Source organism: Ptiloglossa arizonensis, chromosome 2 (genome assembly GCF_051014685.1).
Source record: "Ptiloglossa arizonensis isolate GNS036 chromosome 2, iyPtiAriz1_principal, whole genome shotgun sequence".
Taxonomy (NCBI): Eukaryota; Metazoa; Arthropoda; class Insecta; order Hymenoptera; family Colletidae; genus Ptiloglossa; species Ptiloglossa arizonensis.
The window spans coordinates 29,233,619-29,251,708 of record NC_135049.1 but is presented as its reverse complement, the minus strand read 5'-3'; the positions used below and the strand labels follow the sequence as shown (position 1 = coordinate 29,251,708).

Sequence of the window (18,090 nt, the reverse complement as noted above, 5' to 3'; positions counted from 1 at the left end):
GATATCCGCGTTTCCTTTTCGGCAGTGTTAATCTTCCCTCGCAATGTCAAAGATCTTTATCCATATAAGAATCAAAGTTTAAATTGTTAAATTCAGGATATTATTTTTGAAATTTAAAAATAATTTTGAAAATTTAAGTTACAGAGTTCTTACATCGATCGAAACAATTTCTAGCCAAATAGTATTACGAATTTCTTTTTCCAAATCAAATATCATCAATGTTATTTAAATAGCAATTATCCCTCGCAAAAGATTCTAAACATTATCTCGACTTCCATTCGCAATACGAAAGCATCGCACCTATGACTCACCTGTTCATCCATCGGATAATTTCATCGCCCTGGTGGTCCCATTCTAAAGCGTGCAAACGCCAAGAGCGGATCGATTATTATTCCACCTGTGTTCCATCTAGTACTACGATAAATACCGCTAACGTAGTTTTGCGACCGTTAGTCAGACAACGCTCGAGACTCGACTGCTAATGATCGACCACCAATTACGCCCTCGTTTCTCGATTTTGTCACTCTCCCTCGAACTAACGAAACTTTCCATCTTTGGTTCCAGATCGGCGGTAACAAACCGAAGATTGAAATAAAGAAGAACACGAACCAGACTCGATCCACGTCCAAATCGGAGATATCGAAAATGTGTCCTCGAACAAGCGACAATCGTTTTCCTCTTCTGGTTCCAAATTACGACAACAAACTGGTGACGGAAATACAGAAGAGCACGACCCAGACCTAATAATCCAGATCCACCCCAAGTGGAACTAACGAAAATATCCTCGAACAAGCGACGCGATCGGATTTTTTTCTATTTCGGTTCTAGATTACGATAACGAAGTGGAGACCAAAATAGAGAAGAGTACGATCCAGACGTGATCCAGAGCCATCGAAAATCGAAGTAACCCAAATGTCCTCGAACGAACTACGTAATCGAAATTTTCCTTCTTCGGTAGCAGATTACAACAATTTTTCTATTTTGGTTCTAGATTACGATAACGAAGTGAGGACCAAAATAGAGAAGAGTACGATCCAGACGTGATCCAGAGCCATCGAAAATCGAAGTAACCCAATTGTCCTCGAACGAACTACGTAATCGAAAATTTCCTTCTTCGGTACCAGATTATAACGATCGACCGTAGACGTAAATAGGGACGGGTACGACACCCAGAGCGACTCTAAATCGAAAGAACAAAGATGTTCTCGAACGATCTAATGAAATTTGTCCATCTTCGGTTCCAGATTACGATAACAAACCGGCGACCGAAATAGAGACGAGCACGGTATCTCGAAGACGGTGTCAGCGTGACCAAGTCCTCGCCAGGAATAAACCACGTCGGTGCAAAAATACTGGCAGCGAGCGTCGAGACTCGCGGGGTGGATTGCAGAAACAGCGGCGGCAGCGTGGAATTTTTCGAGAGACGCGCATTTTCTTCGGGCGGGCGAACCCGCGACGGAAAACGAGCCGCAATAAAGTTTACAGCGCCGACTCCTGTGTATTTATAGCTGGTCATTTCCGCGGGGATCCTCCCGTAATTCTCGAGCCGAACGACTCTGGACGTCGACGATTCGTTTCGGCTTTTTCCCTGTCCGCCACGGTGGAAACTCGTTCTCGGAGCTTCTTCGTAGCGTTCGCTCGCTTGCTCGCTCGCTTCTCCTTGAGGCTTTCATCGTGCGTTGCATCGCGACGAGTCGTAGGAGTTCGCGATGGAAACAAGATGACGAGAACGACGAGGCTGGGTAGAATCGTCGCTCGATCGGCCATTTGCGATCGGAATTTTATCTTCGCGTGTCTTAACGCATTAACGATCGTTACCTCGTAAGAGACCCCGAGCGGATAGATAAAATCAGTCCGACGAGTACACGGAGCCGAGGTGCCCCGTGTAAACGAAAATCAATCGTTTCGTCGAGTACACGTATCCGACGCGTACGAAACGTATAATATTTTCGTACCGTGACGAAATTTCTGGAATCGTTCCTCCCTTTCATAATTCACGATCCTCAAGGAACGCGACCCCAAGGCCGGTAATTATGAATCTTTTAGTGATCGAATGCACTTTAATAATTGAACGACTTATGTCATGTACCGCGTGTACCGCGGCCCGGTCACTCGTTGGTAACGACTCTATTTTCATCTAGCAATTTGCATGGAAGTTCAAGTTGAAGCTGCTGGCCCATTGATCATCCAGGGGGGGCGATCGTGCACCTCGAGCACCAAGTGTCAAGTTCACTCTGACGTAACATCGACGTCTACGTGGACGATGACCGACGGTGGGGGGGTGTTGAAGAGGAACCGGGAAACGGATGCGTTTGAATATACAACGTTGGACACCGTTTCGATCGGTTGGCTAACGCCGACTATAGGAAAAACCAGCAACCACCCTCGAAACCACCACCCCTCGAGTGTCAGTAACGTGCCGTCTGTTCTTGCTATTGCACGAGTTTCCGTCGTCCGAACCAAGTACAAGGTTGATCGCGTTACGTCGGTGGTTGTTCACCGCGAAGGATTCTGGGATTTTCTCGTTAGAGAGCCGGCGAAGAAATCGATCGAATCGTGGATCGATCGGCGTTACAGATGGACGCGTTCGAGTGACGGGACACCTTTGAACGATCCATGAACTTTCGAATGTAAGCGGGTTTTGATTCGCGTTTCAACGATTGAAACGGTTCTAGAATTATGCTACTTGGCTACGAGAAAGTTTGCGACGTTTCCTTGAATGTAAATATTTGATTCCGTGATCCACGGACCGCTGTACGGCCGGATCATAGAGATAGACAATTCGAAACTCGGCTAGGAAGTTTGTATCGTGAAACTTCGCGACCCTAATGCAACGCGCGAATATTACATTCAAGAGATTTTAACGTCAGAGAAAATACATCGATAAAGAGTATAGATGTAGAAGTTACTTGTGTTCTGACTTATTTTTTTCCTTATCGTTTGGTCACCTTGTTAAAAAGTGGCATTATCTCGGGACCGTTTTGCTCGTTAATCGTCAAGGTCGTATTATTCGCTCGTTAATCGCTCGACGCGTTCGTCAATAGGAAAAAGTAATCCAACGATGTTTCACTTTTTTTTTTCTTCCTTTTTCTTTTTTTTTTTTTTCTTCGAACGGCACTCAAAACGACGACTCACGCGGAACGATTTTACCGCCGATCTTATTGGCTTTCACTTTCAAAATCGTGGCACAAACCGCCGCGTTTACGTTAATTATTGTAAAAATGAAAGGTGCAAAATGAAAGGTGTACAGTGAACTGACCGGAACGAAGTCGCTAAATAACCGAGTCTCGCTGGTCCATGTGTAAAACACGCAAGGAGCATGCGAGTCAGCTCGGAGATACATGCGCTCCCAGTTTCGTTACAATCTCGTTTATTTGCATAAAATCGTGTAAAGAGAAACGCTTTGCAACTCTGCCGATTGTTCTATGTTTATTTATGTTTCGTTCTTCGGCCATGATTTAGTTTATCGATGACGAGTTGGAACTTGTATGAAATCGTAATTAGTCGACGTCGAAACTTTCGCTGCAATTATAGTAACGCGAAATTACCATTCACCGGAGACCTTATCCCGTAAGCAAACGCGGGTAATTAACCGGCCTCTATTGTATAAATTTTCGTCGGAGCCGTGCATACGCTAGAAACATAAAGGCTTTCACTATTGTGAGCCCAGGAAAATTAACCATTTCGCCGTCAATCTCGTCCGACTGGGATGGTTTTAATTGTTTGCGATGATACGGAACGCGGCGAACGTTTCATGAGAATGGCACAAATCGCACGAAAACGTGTTCAATAGAAACTCTTTTCCTTGAATAGAGTTCTATTCGTTCGTTAAGTATAGTCGATCGACAAATAAATATACAGGGTGGTCCATTTAAATGAAAATATTGGCTTGTTCGGAAAATCGTTTCGTTTTCTCTGGTATAAACATTTTATCAAATTATATATTCTCCATTTTGGAAAATCACTTTCCGAACAACCCAACATTCGAACGACTCCGTTAAGTATAGTTCTGTAAGAAACTCTTTAAACGAGAACAAAGTTGCACTGTCCGATGGAACAAGTTTATACGTTACATAACATTATTTATTCCCAAGAGAACTTAACATTATCGATAATCTTTTAAATACTACCCTATATATTTTTCTCGATATTCTCGAACAGTATAAAAAAGAAGATCCAACGTATATTTATGTAACGTATATTTATCTAGTCTTAAACAGGTTCTGCAACTTGGTTCGAAACTTGTGGTCTCGATTCCGGTTGTCCACCGTTGAAATTTCTTAATTTTTTACATTTTCCGTGCTAAAGGTTGACGAATGGTGCTTGTGAAAAATCCGTCGCCTTCTCGAGGCGCGAGTCCCCAACGAGACAATGCGAAGAAGATTAACAGAAGATCACGGGGCAACAGTCCGATCGATCAGACCGCATCCAGGGGAAATAGTCCGGGAAAGAGCAATTCCAGCGTGAAGAGAGTCGTGAAAAGTAGTTTGCTTCAATCCAGGGGAAGCGAGTAAGTAATAGGTTGCTCGATAAATTTTATCGTTCTGGAAGAAACGGAGCTATTAGATTCGTTGTTTTATTTTTCCAAAGATGTTACTACTGTTTGACGAGTACTTTACTACTGTAAAGTTTCATTTAGATCCGTCGACTCGTTCCTATATTTACACTTGTTCGAATTAGAAGAAGTGTCATAGTATTTTTTTAAACCCATTTGCATTCGAGAGGAGATCCTCGGTCGCCGCCTAATTCACTGTACTATTTTCGATTCGGGAAAACTTCGTTGTTTGGAAGTTAAATTTGAATTGAAATATTACGTTCTCGTAGAGTGTAAACGCATGTACGCGAAGTATATAAAAATGTTCCATTTCGGATTAAGTTTACCACTTAAAGGATTTTCTCGAGGCCTCGAGTGCTCAGGGTTAAAATGGAAGAAACGACAAAACTTATCGAACAACCTAGTATACGTCGACGCACTATACCCAACATCGGTCTCGTAACTCGAATTGCCTCCGATTCGAGGATCGCGAAGTCGAGAAAATTTATCCAATTAAAGTTAAAGTGAAATTCACCGAAACGTGACGAGATCTCGGTATAACGTTTCACGGAACCCCGAACCACGAGTTAATCGAATTATATTCCGCGTTACCTAATTCGCTAACACTCGTTAATTGATCATTTGTAACAATCCTCTATCTATCCGCGCTAATCGAGAATCATCGTGTTTAGATGTAAGGTAAATTAACCCGTCGATGTAAAAATAACCCGTCTTCGATCTAACGAAGTTGAAACTCGTTATACTCCCCAATAGTCCGTCCATTAACTCGCGTCGACACTATCTGACGTAATATCAATATTTCTATCGCCATTTTACGTTAATGGAGAGTGCAAACGGGCATTCTCGTCGATATTATCGATCTATTTAAATATTTCATCAACGAGACCAACACGATGTACGGAGTAATCAACGACACGGGTGTTAATTAACCGTGGCGGCGGTTTACCTTATTTATTTCCGTCGTCCATTAAAACAAACGGTCAACGTCTACGCAAATGACGTCTGGTTGTCGATCGATTAACGAATCGTGCGAACGATCGTCTTCCAGCGAATCGCCGAAAGTAGATAAATTCTCTTTATCGACGATCCCGCGTTGCGATAACCAACGAAACGTACAGATATCGGACACCGATTCGTTTCGCAGCGTTGGAGATCTCTCGTCGTGTCCGTGAGCGTAAATAACGAAAATTCCTACGTATCGTATTCGCGAGTCTCGAGCAATCGTCGAGTATCAATAAGAGAATCTCGAGAAAAGAAAGTACCGAACAAAGAAAGTTAAATACAATTTGTTCCAAGGAAATAGAAAACCGGTTCGGGAGTATCGACCGAAGGAAAACTACCGCACGAATTTATCGCGATAGATGATGCATCGCGATCGGTGAGCACCTGGACGAAGAAAAAATTGTCACGTGGAAAGCTACCTGGAATCGAAATCACCATAAACGAACGACCACCCGCCGAGTGACGCCGAAGAGAAAATACATACATTCCGAAGAAGAGCGACTCGGAACGCGCGCGATCGTTCTCTGAAAATTGGTCCCGTAGATCCAGGACGCGGATAAGTCCTCGACACGAACTATCGAGGAAGACTTCAACAAGCGTCGTTAGATTCAATTTTCTGACCGATGGTGTCACAACCCACCCTTGTCGTACGTACGGGACATTGACGGACAGACTCGTCGCGGTTGCGACACATTTCGATGCCGTATATCGATTGCGGGACCTTGCCTGGTTGTCTATTCTGTCGGTCAATATCGTGACAATCGCCAACGTGTGCCTATGTAAAGAGATCTGAACGCTCGGACACGAGAAACACATGTTTTTTCTGTACGGCGAACGCGACCGATAATATTTAGCTTTAATACACCCGCGTCACAAATTCTAATTCGATTGCGACCAAGTAATTGAATTTTTGTACGTTTCGCGAGGAAACGTAATAAACGGATATCGTAATAAACGTAATAGGGAGGGGAATCCTTGAAATATTTATTCCTCTGCGTAATCGTCACCGTAGATGAATAAGTCTTTCGAATACATTGTGTAAGAACTTTATTGTCTCCACACTTTGTCTCCAGAAATTGTAACTCGATTACAACGAAGTAATTGAATTTTTGTACGTTTCGTGAGGAAACGTAAAATTTCCACGACCGAATACTTTCGAATACTTCAAGTAAGAAGTATTCTTACTCCATTGTCTCCATACTTAGTCTCCACAAATTGTAATTCAATTACAACGAAGTAATAGAATTTTTGTACGTTTCGCGAGGAAACGTAATAAACGGATATCGTAATGAACGTAACAGGGAGGAGAATCCTTGAAATATTTACTCCTCCGCGCAATCGTCATCGTAGATGAATAAGTCTTTCGAATACATTGTGTAAGAACTTCGTTGTCTTCACACTTTGTCTCCACAAATTGTAATTCTCTTACAACGAAGTAATAGAATTTTTGTACGTTTCGTGAGGAAGTGTAAAATTTCCACAACCGAATACTTTCGAATACTTCGAGCAAGAACTATTCTTACTCCATTGTCTCCACGCTTTGTCTCCACAAATTGTAATTCGATTACAACGAAGTAATAGAATTACAATTTGTGGAGACAATTTCCACGACCGAATACTTTCGAATACTTCGAGCAAGAACTATTCTTACTCCATTGTCTCCACGCTTTGTCTCCACAAATTGTAATTCGATTACAACGAAGTAATAGAATTACAATTTGTGGAGACAATTTCCACGACCGAATACTTTTGAATACTTCGAATAAGAACTATTCTTACTCCATTGTCTCCACGCTTTGTCTCCACAAATTGTAATTCTCTTACAACGAAGTAATAGAATTTTTGCACGTTTCGTGAGGAAACGTAAAATTTCCACGACAGAATACTTTCGAATACTTCGAGTAAGAAATATTCTTACTCCATTGTCTCCACTGTCTCCTCCACTCGACGTTGTTCGCGTCGTTTCGAAATCAACCATTACGGAGATTTCGCGAACGACGGGACGAGGATTTTTGTCGCGAGCAGACCTCGAGAATCGCTTAAATCATCGCGTAGTCGAGGCAAGGTTGGATCTCGTCGCGTTGTCACGCACTGCGAAACTTTTTAACGGTCGAACCGTCACCGAGGATCTTTCTTCTCTACGAGAAGGGAAACGCGATGAAGAAAACGGTGCACGAAGATAGAGAAACGACGATGACATCGATTGATATATCGACTCTTTCGTGTATACACGGACACGTCGCGTATTATCGTATAATACCGTCGGACGATTTTATCAGTTTTCGTTGCAATCCAGATACCAATGGCGAGACGAATTACGAGCCGACAAAGTGCGCTGTTACACGATAGTAAGCGAAGCCTCGGTGTGTCATCGGTAACAGGAATCGGTACATGCTAGGATAATTGTCAAACGTTGAATTTACGACGACAGCTGACTCACAGCGTGACAACCGTAAAGAAAATTGAATTTCTTTGTTCCCGGTGCCGGTCTTGAGACTCGATGATCGATTTTCTATGTAAAATCTCTTCTATTTCCGAAGCTGATGCACTAACAACGCGATTAACTCTACATCTCTCGGTGAAATCTATTGTTCGGAAAATCGTTTCGTTTTTTCTGGTGAAAATGAAACACGATTTTTTCAAAGCTTGTAAACATTTTATTAAATTGTACATTCTCCATTTTAGAAAACAAAATCATTTTTCGAACAACCCGATAGAAACATTCAACAAAAGTCGGTTGAAAATTTCCAAATTTTTTTACCAGTCGTTTGGTAACCCATTATTGTCTCCAATGATATATCACCGTTCTTGAGGGGATCGACAATCTATTACATCTCGATAAAAGTTTAAACGCTTTTTTCTTCGCGACTCATTTCGTCTAATGGAGAGAAAAAAAAATGAAACGAAGCGAATAAATGGTTGGAAGTTGCTTTTATTCGAATAAAATTTCACCCATCCCCGCGTTCCATCAACGAGCCATGGGTCACTAGATCTATCCATTTACAGGTCTCGATTTTTCCACGCGTCCTCGAGCATTACGATACGATCGCGTTTCTAAATGTAAATCACCATGCATACGCAAGAAACATGCGTGTAGTTTTAGATACATTAACGAACGGTGACGTTCACGAACGATAAAACGTCCCACGTTCGCGTGATTCAAGTAACGAACCGCGTGAACGTTATCGTTTGTATTTTCGAATTCAAGGAAAAGTACATTAAAAAAAAAAAAAAATACCAAAGGGGGAGGGAAAATCGTCGGTCGAGAGTCGCGAACATTATAATTTTCTCGATGGAATTTTACACGCCGTTTCGTGAAAACGAGTCGTTTCTTCAACGGTTGGAAATGTCGTTCGATGTTGTACAATGTCGTTCAATGTTGTCGTCGCGCTCGGCACGACGTTCGACAACGAAAACCTTGCATTTTATCGTGCTTTTAACGTAATTGTAATTCCCAATCGCGATAAGCTGCTCTATAGTTCGGTGCGACCGCGAAACGGCACACACGGTCAACCATAAGCAACGCTCCAAACCAACGCTGCCGCGAAATTGATCGCGTAAGAGTGCAACGCGTGTGTAATGCAGTTACGTCACACGCGATGCTATAGCGAGATGGTTAAACGCATAGTTCCTGTCCCCGTATTCGTCCAAGTGCATTAACCGGCGAACCAACCCGATGAGACTCCGTGGAAACACACTTGCGCGTTCGATCGAACGATCGATCGATAATTAACGCATTGTTCACCGGAGGAACTTATTTTTTCAAAACTGAGCTCTCACGATCGATAAAGAGCGTTAACTTTTCTATAACTTCGTATCTATGGTTGTTCGAAGAGTCATTTCGTTCTTCAAAATGGAGAATATGTAACTTAGTAAAATGTTTGTACACTGTAAAAAAATCGTGTTTCGTTTTCATCGAAAGAAAACTAAATGACTTTCCGAAGTTAATTGGAATACTTTTCGTACCTAATAGAATATAAAGAAGGTAACGAGCAGAACATTGAACTGTTAAACCGAACCGATCCGGTACTGCTTCGCGGTTGCTCTATTGGCGATATGAAACTCGAAAGAATCCTACCTTTAAATAAATAAAATGTTCGGTTCGGTCGAGTCGACGGTTTCGCGATCAAACTCTCTTAAATCATTGAGAGAGGCCGCAACGATTTTTCAGTGGCACGAAACCGAGGTACGGGAACGAAATCGTAAAATAAAGTTGGCCAATCACGCGATTTCCCCTCGGGCAGTTTCGCTTGGTCCGATTGATTGAACCTTCTCAATTATTGAATCCCCATGATAGGAGGTCAAACGCGAAACAGCCGGGCAGTTACTCTCAATTGAAACGTACGATGACGAAAGAGGAGAATGTTACGATTGTACGGAAAGCTGTTGGTCTCTGAACCGAGTACATCATAGTTCTCGTTGATTTCTGTTCACAGGACCGGCAGTATCGAGAGGCTGGTTGACGGTGACAAGAGGGTGATCGCGACGAAACACTTGCTTCCAGAGAATAACATAAACGTCGTTGTCAGGTATCGAAAACGTGTACCGTTTCGATTACGGTGCTACTTATCACGCGATACGGGGAAAATTAATTGCACAATCTACGTTATCGATTCGATTTTACAATCTGTCTGTTGCATTGTCTTTCAGGGTTCGTCCGCTTAGCAATAGGGAAGTCAAAGCCGGCGATGATACGGCGGTGCAGTTTCCCGGAGATGGACAAATATATGTAAGCGATTCGTCCTTATCTTGGCTCGTCCACAGCTAATATAACGGTAGTAAATCGAGCTGAGATAAATAGACAATTGTAAATAAACGTGAAACGTATCAACGTGGAACACTGGATATCGAAAAGTACTTTTGTAGAGGTCTAGGGAGATTGGTGCTTGAGAAAAAGTAAAGGATCTTATGCTCAGTAGATATGTACTGTTACGTTGGAGAAAGGTATCAACGTGGAACACTGGATATAGAAAATTACTTTCGTAGAGGTCTAGGGAGATTGGTGCTTGAGAAAAAGTAAAGGATCAAAAATAAATCGAAAAGTCTTCTTACAGTGGTATCTTATGCTCAGTAGATATGTACTGTTACATTGGAGAAAGGTATCAACGTGGAACACTGGATATAGAAAATTACTTTCGTAGAGGTCTAGGGAGATCGGTGCTTGAGAAAAAGTAAAGGATCAAAAATAAATCGAAGTCTTCTTATAGTGGTATCTTATGTTCAGTAGATGTGTACTGTTACATTGTGAAGGGTTTGCAAGCAATACGGACAAGAAGTATTTTTCAATATTCCATGTTTCACGTCGATGCGTTTTACTAGGGTCTAGGAAGGGTCGGTGCTTGAGAAGTAATGGATTAAAAACGAATCCAAGTCTTCTTACAGCGGTATCTTGCACTCATTAGATATGTACTCTTACAGTGCGAAGGATTTGCGAGCAGTGCCGACAAGAAAGGTAAATTATTTTCGTACAATGTCGTCTTCGAGCCTACGGCCAGTCAGGAAGATATACTGCAGTTTTCGGGTGCCAAGAAGCTCATCGAAATGGCGGTGGAGGGGTTTAACTGTACCGCGTTCTGCTACGGGCAAACCGGAAGCGGGAAAACTCACACCCTCACAGGACCTCCAGAAATGGTCAGTGAAAAGCAATAGATGAAATCCTGTGGAATTATTGCTCTCAATTTGACGAAGTCTTTCGACGAATATCGACGATTCTTTTATCCATTGGTTAGAAGGAACGTTTGCAAAAACTTTAACCAGGAAACAACATCTAGAGCGTACAATAAATAATGTATTAAAACGCCTGGCCGGATTGAAGGCTGGTATCAACGTAATAGAAAGGTTAATGCTAATCGATGTGCGTCGATAAGATAATAACACGGTAGTAAATTTCACTTCTTGTTTCCTACTTGCGCACGATGTTTTCCTCTATCCAAGAACAAACAAAACTATCGACAGTGGGGGGGTTGCGTTACTCTGTTCTTTTGTACACGACGGATTAATTTCTATCGTTTTCGTATTTACACTACCGATATTTCGTTTATACGTTTACTTCACGACAGTTCGAAGAAATGAAACATTACTCGGAGAATAACGGTCTGGTCTTCCGGTCTTTCGTCTACCTATTCAAACTCCTTCAGGAGCGACAACAGTGCAATTTCGTTCTCAAGGCCTCGTTCTTGGAAATCTACAACGAAAAGGTCGGGTAAACATTGAATCGAATTAATCAGAACGGATCGTCCGTATCGTCGGTTTCATAGTCAGCTTTTGCCCGCAGGTAATAGATCTGTTGAATCCCGGCACGTCGAGAAAACCGCTCATGGTCCGTTGGAGCAAAAAGACACGAGGCTTCTTCGTCGAGAATCTTTTCACCGTCGAGTGCGAGGAGCTTGACGACCTTCTGGCGGTTCTCGAAGAAGGTACCGTTATCGATCTTCGCTTTTGCACCTGGACAGACAGACCTCAACCCCTTTCGATCGACCCCCTACGAGCAGCTCGTTTCCGTGCCGCTGGAGAAAATCTGGCTTTACGTTGACGTTCTTTAAGCGACGAAAGCTAGTCGTCATCGTTCTCGTCGTTACTTTCCTTCGGTAAAATCGAAGGAATAGCAATCGTGCCATCGTCCGTTAACTTGGAAACTTTCCCGATGATTTTAGCGCCATTTTTTACCGTCGCATTTCGATACAGAGTCCTCTCAATCTTTTAATATTGTATCTATCTACGCTCGAACGTTTCACGTTCCTGTACAGCTGGCTAGATTCTATTGGATTGCTCGGAAAGTCATTTCGTTTTCTTTGGCAAAAACGAAACACGATTTTGTTCAGAGTGTACAAATATTTTATCAAATTATATAATACATTCTCCATTTTGGAAAATCACTTGCCGAACGACCCAATATCCTATCTACGCTCGAACGTTACACGTTACTGTAAAGTTAGCTAGATTCTGATCATAGAATTCAGATTGTTATTCCCTTTGTTCACAAAATTCAAAGAAAAAGAAATTCGAAAGTTAGAGAGCGTTTGGAAGTCGGTAAACTCCGTACAAAGATCCCTAGTTAATGTAAATCGTAAAACGTACTGTGCACGGTACCGTGTTAGCGTACGGAGGAAACAACGAACTCGATTTCTGTTTAGGAATGAGAAACAGATCTGTCGGCGCGCACAACATGAACGAACAGTCCAGCAGAAGTCACAGTATTCTCACCGTTAATATTACTTCTGAGCAACAAGTGAGTAATCCGATCGAAAGTTTCCCGTTACGTGAGATAAAAACGAATGGGGATGTTATATTGGCGTCGACAGATGGACAACAGCGTGTTCATCTCGAAGCAGGGGAAGATCAACTTCGTCGACTTGGCAGGCAGCGAGATGACGAAGAAGACGCAGAGCGAGGGGAAAACTTTAGAGGAAGCGAATAACATCAACAAGAGTCTCATGGTTCTAGGTACGATCGTTGCCAAGTTTGCGAATGTTTCTGTAGCGACGAGGAAACTGTTAAAAGGATCGTTGATTTATGTGTTTGTAAATACCTTCTCTGTTGGTACTTTCGATGAGTTTTAATATTGGAACTTGCGCACGTTTCCCGATACCGAGAATAAAGAACTGAAAAGATCGAAATTTTCATCTTGACTACCATTCAAGGACCGTGTGCAACGTTAATTCTCAGTACCGACAAACGTATCCGAGTTTCAACAACATTGTCTTGCACCAATTGTTTACGATTCCACTCGATACTTGTACTTCTTTGACATTGCACGACGGGGAGTACGTGGAATTGCTTTCGAGTCTTTGCTTCGTTAATGTAAACCGTGCCCGATTGCCAATAGAAAATCAAATTACGTTTAATGTTACGAGTCGGGAACTTTTCGACGTCAATTATGCAAAAGCATCGTAAGGATCGATCGTCTCAGTCGTTCACTGGCGAATCGGAAGGGCACGAGTTTTTTCCCACGGCGTCAACGTCTCCGAGACAATCGATAAACGTGCGAGATAGCGTGAAAATACGTGGAAACGAACCCCTCCCCCGCGGAAAAGTTACCGCGAGAAAATAAACTTCAACTACTCTTCCGGGAAACTCTTCGATCAATGTGTTTACAAAGTTGCTTTTTCTCCGTGAAGGTTACTGCATATCCTCTTTAAGCGACGGAAAGCGGAAGGGTGGTCATATTCCGTATCGGGACAGCAAGCTGACGAAACTTTTGGCCGACAGTTTAGCAGGGAACGGCGTCACGTTAATGGTAAACCGAGATGCTATCGTTTCTTCTGTTACTTTCCAATCGTAATTTCTATTGAAAAAAAAAACATACTTTTAGATCGCCTGCGTATCGCCAGCACGATCGAACGCGAGCGAGACGTTGAACACTTTGAGGTACGCGGCGAGAGTGAAGAAAATACGCACGAAACCGATCGTGGTAATGGTGAGTGGAGAAACAGTGATTGTATGTTGCGTCGAAACCGAGCGATATAAACGAAATCCAATCGTTCAGGATCCGCGGGAAGCTCTGATCCTCAGTCTGAAACGGGAGGTGGGCGCGCTTCAGACCGAGAACGAACATCTGAAGGCGGCCCTTCATCTGAACGCCGACGCTCAAAATATCATCCGTAGCGAATCCAAAGGTAATCTGGAAGCGACTGTTTAATAACGATAAACATTGCTCCAGGTGGTACGATAAATATAATTGAACACATCGACCGCTGCGTGATTCTACTCGTCAGCTTTGTGTGTCTAAATTTCGATCTGTACGAATTTTGAACGTAAACGTTGCCCCTCGTGGTCGCGACGAACCGTACTGATAAGTAGATCGATCGGTTGAAAACACGCGCGCGGTCTTTTTATAAAGTCTACGCGGTGGTCGATGCGTCAACGTAAGGACGTCTGGGAGGATAGAAGAGATATCAATGTTTCTTCTGGCTGATTGTCGGTAGACGACTGTTAGATACACAGCCGATGGTCGTTCCGCTACCGAAATTATTCATAGTGGTTCTAGAAACCGGATTGTAGCTTCTTACCGAGGCTACGAATTACCTCTAACTTCGTCCAAGAGGAAGCTATAATCCGGACCAGTTTCTCGAATCATTCCCCATTTTACTTATCCACAATTCGACGATAAACGTAGCCGAGAGGAAAGTGCCATTAACGCCGCCAGTCGTGGACCTGGACAAGTTGTCCGAGATGGAACGACCGGAATTGAGTCAACTGATCCACGCCTACATCACCGAGAACGAGGCACTTCGCCGGGAGAACGCTGAACTGTACGCTACCAGGGAGCAAGTGATACGGGACCAGGAACTCGTGTGCAGGGAAAACGAGAGGCTGCTGAAGAAGCTCGAGGACGTTAACTCGTAAGCACGATACGCACGTCAGATCCCGACAGTCGATATTTCATTAATCCCGTAGGTTTCTGTACTGCAGAGTGTGCTGCCGTTCTCCTATCATACCCGCAAGGCCTACTTACTCCGCGGAAGTGTTAAACGAGAACCAGAATGAGAACAACGCACCCGGGGCGACGAACGTTTGGACCAACCCTAACGTGGAACCGACACCATTTTCGAGCGTACGTAAAAATACACGAGGCAAACATTAGGAGAGACACCGTGAACAGTGGCAATAATGTCTCTATTCGGCGAGCTTCGGTTGAATTAGGTGTATTATTCTCTTCGATGGTCTCGATCGTTTATGATTCGTTTAAATTGTATGCATTCCGTATTTAATACTCGAGTTAGAAATATCAAGATCGGAAGAGTTTCTACGAATTAAGCGAAAACGAAGAACCGTTGCGATGTATCATAATTTTTATTGTCCAGGATCTCATCAGACGCGGACTGTACAGATCCGCGGGTAACATGCCGGAGAAGATTCAGAAAGAGTTGGACAAACGAAGAATCCTAGGTAGTTACAATAACATAGCCGAGGCGTACAAAGACAAGAGTCAGCACCGCCGACACAATTCGTGGGACAATGGAAACGAGCCCGGTGTAATGGGAATGAGCCCGGATCAAACGATGTCACCGGTACACGGTACTCAGTAAGTTTGCATAAGACGATTCGACATTCCGAGGTGGTATCTCGTATGTATCCTTCGGCGCGAAGGATTAATAAGAATAACTTGTCTCGAATAGTTGTTTTGATGGACAGGATATCATTGTACACATTGTGGAACAGAAGTTGGCCAGGTATATCATCGAAATCGACATATTAAAGATACACAGCGTTTGAAAAATACACCTCCGATATTCGAATGATCCGATCCTTCGGTGAAACGTCTTTGTACACCGCTATCTTGGTTGAAACGTTCAAGTATCGGCGTCATCTTCTATCTAAGGCCGAAACGACAGTGGACAAATATTTTTCACCGAGAATATTCAAATATCGGTGAGTCGGTGTATTTTCGAAACGCAGTACGCTTGGCACCGAGAATACTTGCTCGGAGGCAAGAAATCGGCAAACTTCCATCCGCAATGTGTTAACCTGGCTGACGCAGTCGTTGCTATTCTATGAATTAATTGGAGGGACGCGTGGTAACAGGTACAAGAAGGCGAGCATGCGTCGCACTTCGACAGTCCCGGAGGAAAAAAGGCCCTCGGAAACCAACGAGGTTCTGGGTGAACCGGTTCAACCGACCGATCACTCGTTCAACGAATCCCCAGACTCGATCCTCAGCGGTCCCTTGGAGATGGCGAACTCTGCTCCGGACACGGCGGAATCCGAGGCCCCTACCGCGCCATTTCCAGCGATGTCGCACACCTCGTCGCCGTTTGGGACTCCGGAACCCGAGGACGACTTCCATTCCAAGGAAAAGGAGGAGGAGACGACGCAACGAGCGTTCGGAAGCCCGGTCCCGATCGACGAGGACAATCCACTTTGAATAACCAATTCGAGCCGAATATTGATAGTACGACGATATTGTTTCCCGTACGTTGACCCGGGTCAAGTATTGGCGAAGTGTACGATTGTCGAATCGTAGTTGCATGAAACTTAATCGACCTCTCAAGGCCGCTTTCCCTATTGCGAGTTATTATACGTAGACACGACTCCTGCTTTTACGTTAGATATATCGGCGGTGTTTGCTCGAGACAGAGAGCGTGTGCCTTCGGATTTGCATAATGACCCGAGCGAAGAGATACGCGATAAACCGATAGCAAAACAGTTTGGTGGGGTTAATCAATGGCCTACGAATGGCCAGTTGATTTTGTCGCGACTCTATAGGTTGCCGTGTAGGTTTCCTTTGTCGATTTCTTGTTCCCCTGATCCTTTTCACGTTCATTTTGTTCGAACACATTCGAAGTATTTGTTGCGTTCCATTTTTATTTTCTGACCCTTGTGCGGATACATCGTCGAATTCTTGAACGATACTTGAATCTTTGAGCAAAAAGACAAATTCACCTTGAAATTATCTCTAAAATAAATAAATATATTATTTTCACTCGTTGTCGAATTCAGCGTGAAGAAATGGAAAGGTATTCCCCTCTCAAACGTCAATTACCTCGAAACATCGTGTACATAGTTTTATTAACAGTGTTAGGTATTGTTAAAAATCGAATTCCAGTTTTTCTGTTTATCGGTGGACGGAACTTTCGTAGTGTGCTAATAAAGAAAAGAAAAAGAAAATAGAAAGAAAGCAGATTTGTTTTGAAGAAGTTAACCGTTAATTGTAATGTATGGATATAAACAGCGTCGAAAGCGGGAGACAAGGGAGTATATTTTCGAAGACCACGCAATAATATCGTGCCTTCGAAGCGACAAAGAACCGTAGTACGCGTAGTCGAGGAAATATTTCCATGTAGAGTATATAATTGTGTGTGAGATTTAGGCGTGAATTTCAATGATCATGGTCAAATTATCGAATTCTACCTCTGAATAGTCGTAAGATTTTATTCGAACAAAATGTTCCGCAATGGTAATGGTGTGGACCAATTTATGTGGAATAAAGTATATATTTGATTGTTTTATCGATCATAATTTCTCGGTGCCCGTATTAATTACTCTGGAAATCTTAAGTTCGTTACTGAACGTCGTTAAAGATAATACGTGCGATACAAAAAAAAAGCTCTCAAAACAAAGAAGAATGGACAAAACATTGTCTCTCGTGTACTCCGATAAGAAAACTCTATAAAAAGACAATGTGACCCATTGTGTTCGTTATCGACACAACCCGAGCGATTCTGCAATTGCGTGCCAATAATTTGCCAGCGACGCGTGCATAATTCATTAGATAAGCATCTTGCCACGTCAGATAAACAGAAACACAGAACTGATAGATCAGACGCGATCGTGGTCGAGGATAATGCGTATTGTAGAGGGCGTCCGTATAAGGTAGAACATCTATTAGAACATCAGAATCGAGTTACTAATACGCATTGGTCCGCGTCATCTTCATCGCAATCGGTACAAAAGTCGAGTAGCCAATCGTTTTTACGTATTTACGAAGCCTTTCGTTCCATTCGCTTGTTTCACAATCCAATCAACATACGGCGTTCAAACGCAAAATTCATGGAGTGGAGCTAACTAATGCTGTTACAAGAGGGAAACAAAAA

The 18,090-nt window shown here is 43.0% G+C and overlaps 1 protein-coding gene across 4 annotated transcripts; it reads left to right on the top strand.

Annotated features, from left to right (window-relative positions):
• Positions 1 to 783: 783 nt before the first annotated feature.
• On the top strand, positions 784 to 17,497 carry LOC143155258 (kinesin-like protein KIF12). Of its 4 annotated transcripts, XM_076327773.1 has the most exons (18): positions 784 to 903; positions 992 to 1,160; positions 1,245 to 1,498; positions 4,309 to 4,510; positions 9,994 to 10,086; positions 10,208 to 10,286; positions 10,976 to 11,188; positions 11,617 to 11,754; positions 11,832 to 11,973; positions 12,691 to 12,785; positions 12,859 to 13,000; positions 13,675 to 13,793; positions 13,869 to 13,973; positions 14,043 to 14,172; positions 14,673 to 14,898; positions 14,954 to 15,110; positions 15,361 to 15,581; positions 16,082 to 17,497. In XM_076327773.1, the coding sequence occupies exons 4-18, from the start codon at positions 4,317 to 4,319 to the stop codon at positions 16,419 to 16,421; spliced, it is 2,394 nt and encodes a 797-aa protein (XP_076183888.1). In that variant the 5' UTR covers positions 784 to 903; positions 992 to 1,160; positions 1,245 to 1,498; positions 4,309 to 4,316; the 3' UTR covers positions 16,422 to 17,497. The 4 variants fall into 4 exon arrangements, with proteins under 4 accessions (XP_076183888.1, XP_076183886.1, XP_076183889.1 ...); XM_076327771.1 differs by lacking the exons at positions 784 to 903; positions 992 to 1,160; positions 1,245 to 1,498 and adding an exon at positions 2,243 to 2,630; XM_076327774.1 differs by lacking the exons at positions 784 to 903; positions 992 to 1,160; positions 1,245 to 1,498 and adding an exon at positions 2,245 to 2,630 and having other exon boundaries at positions 14,969 to 15,110.
• Positions 17,498 to 18,090: the final 593 nt, after the last annotated feature.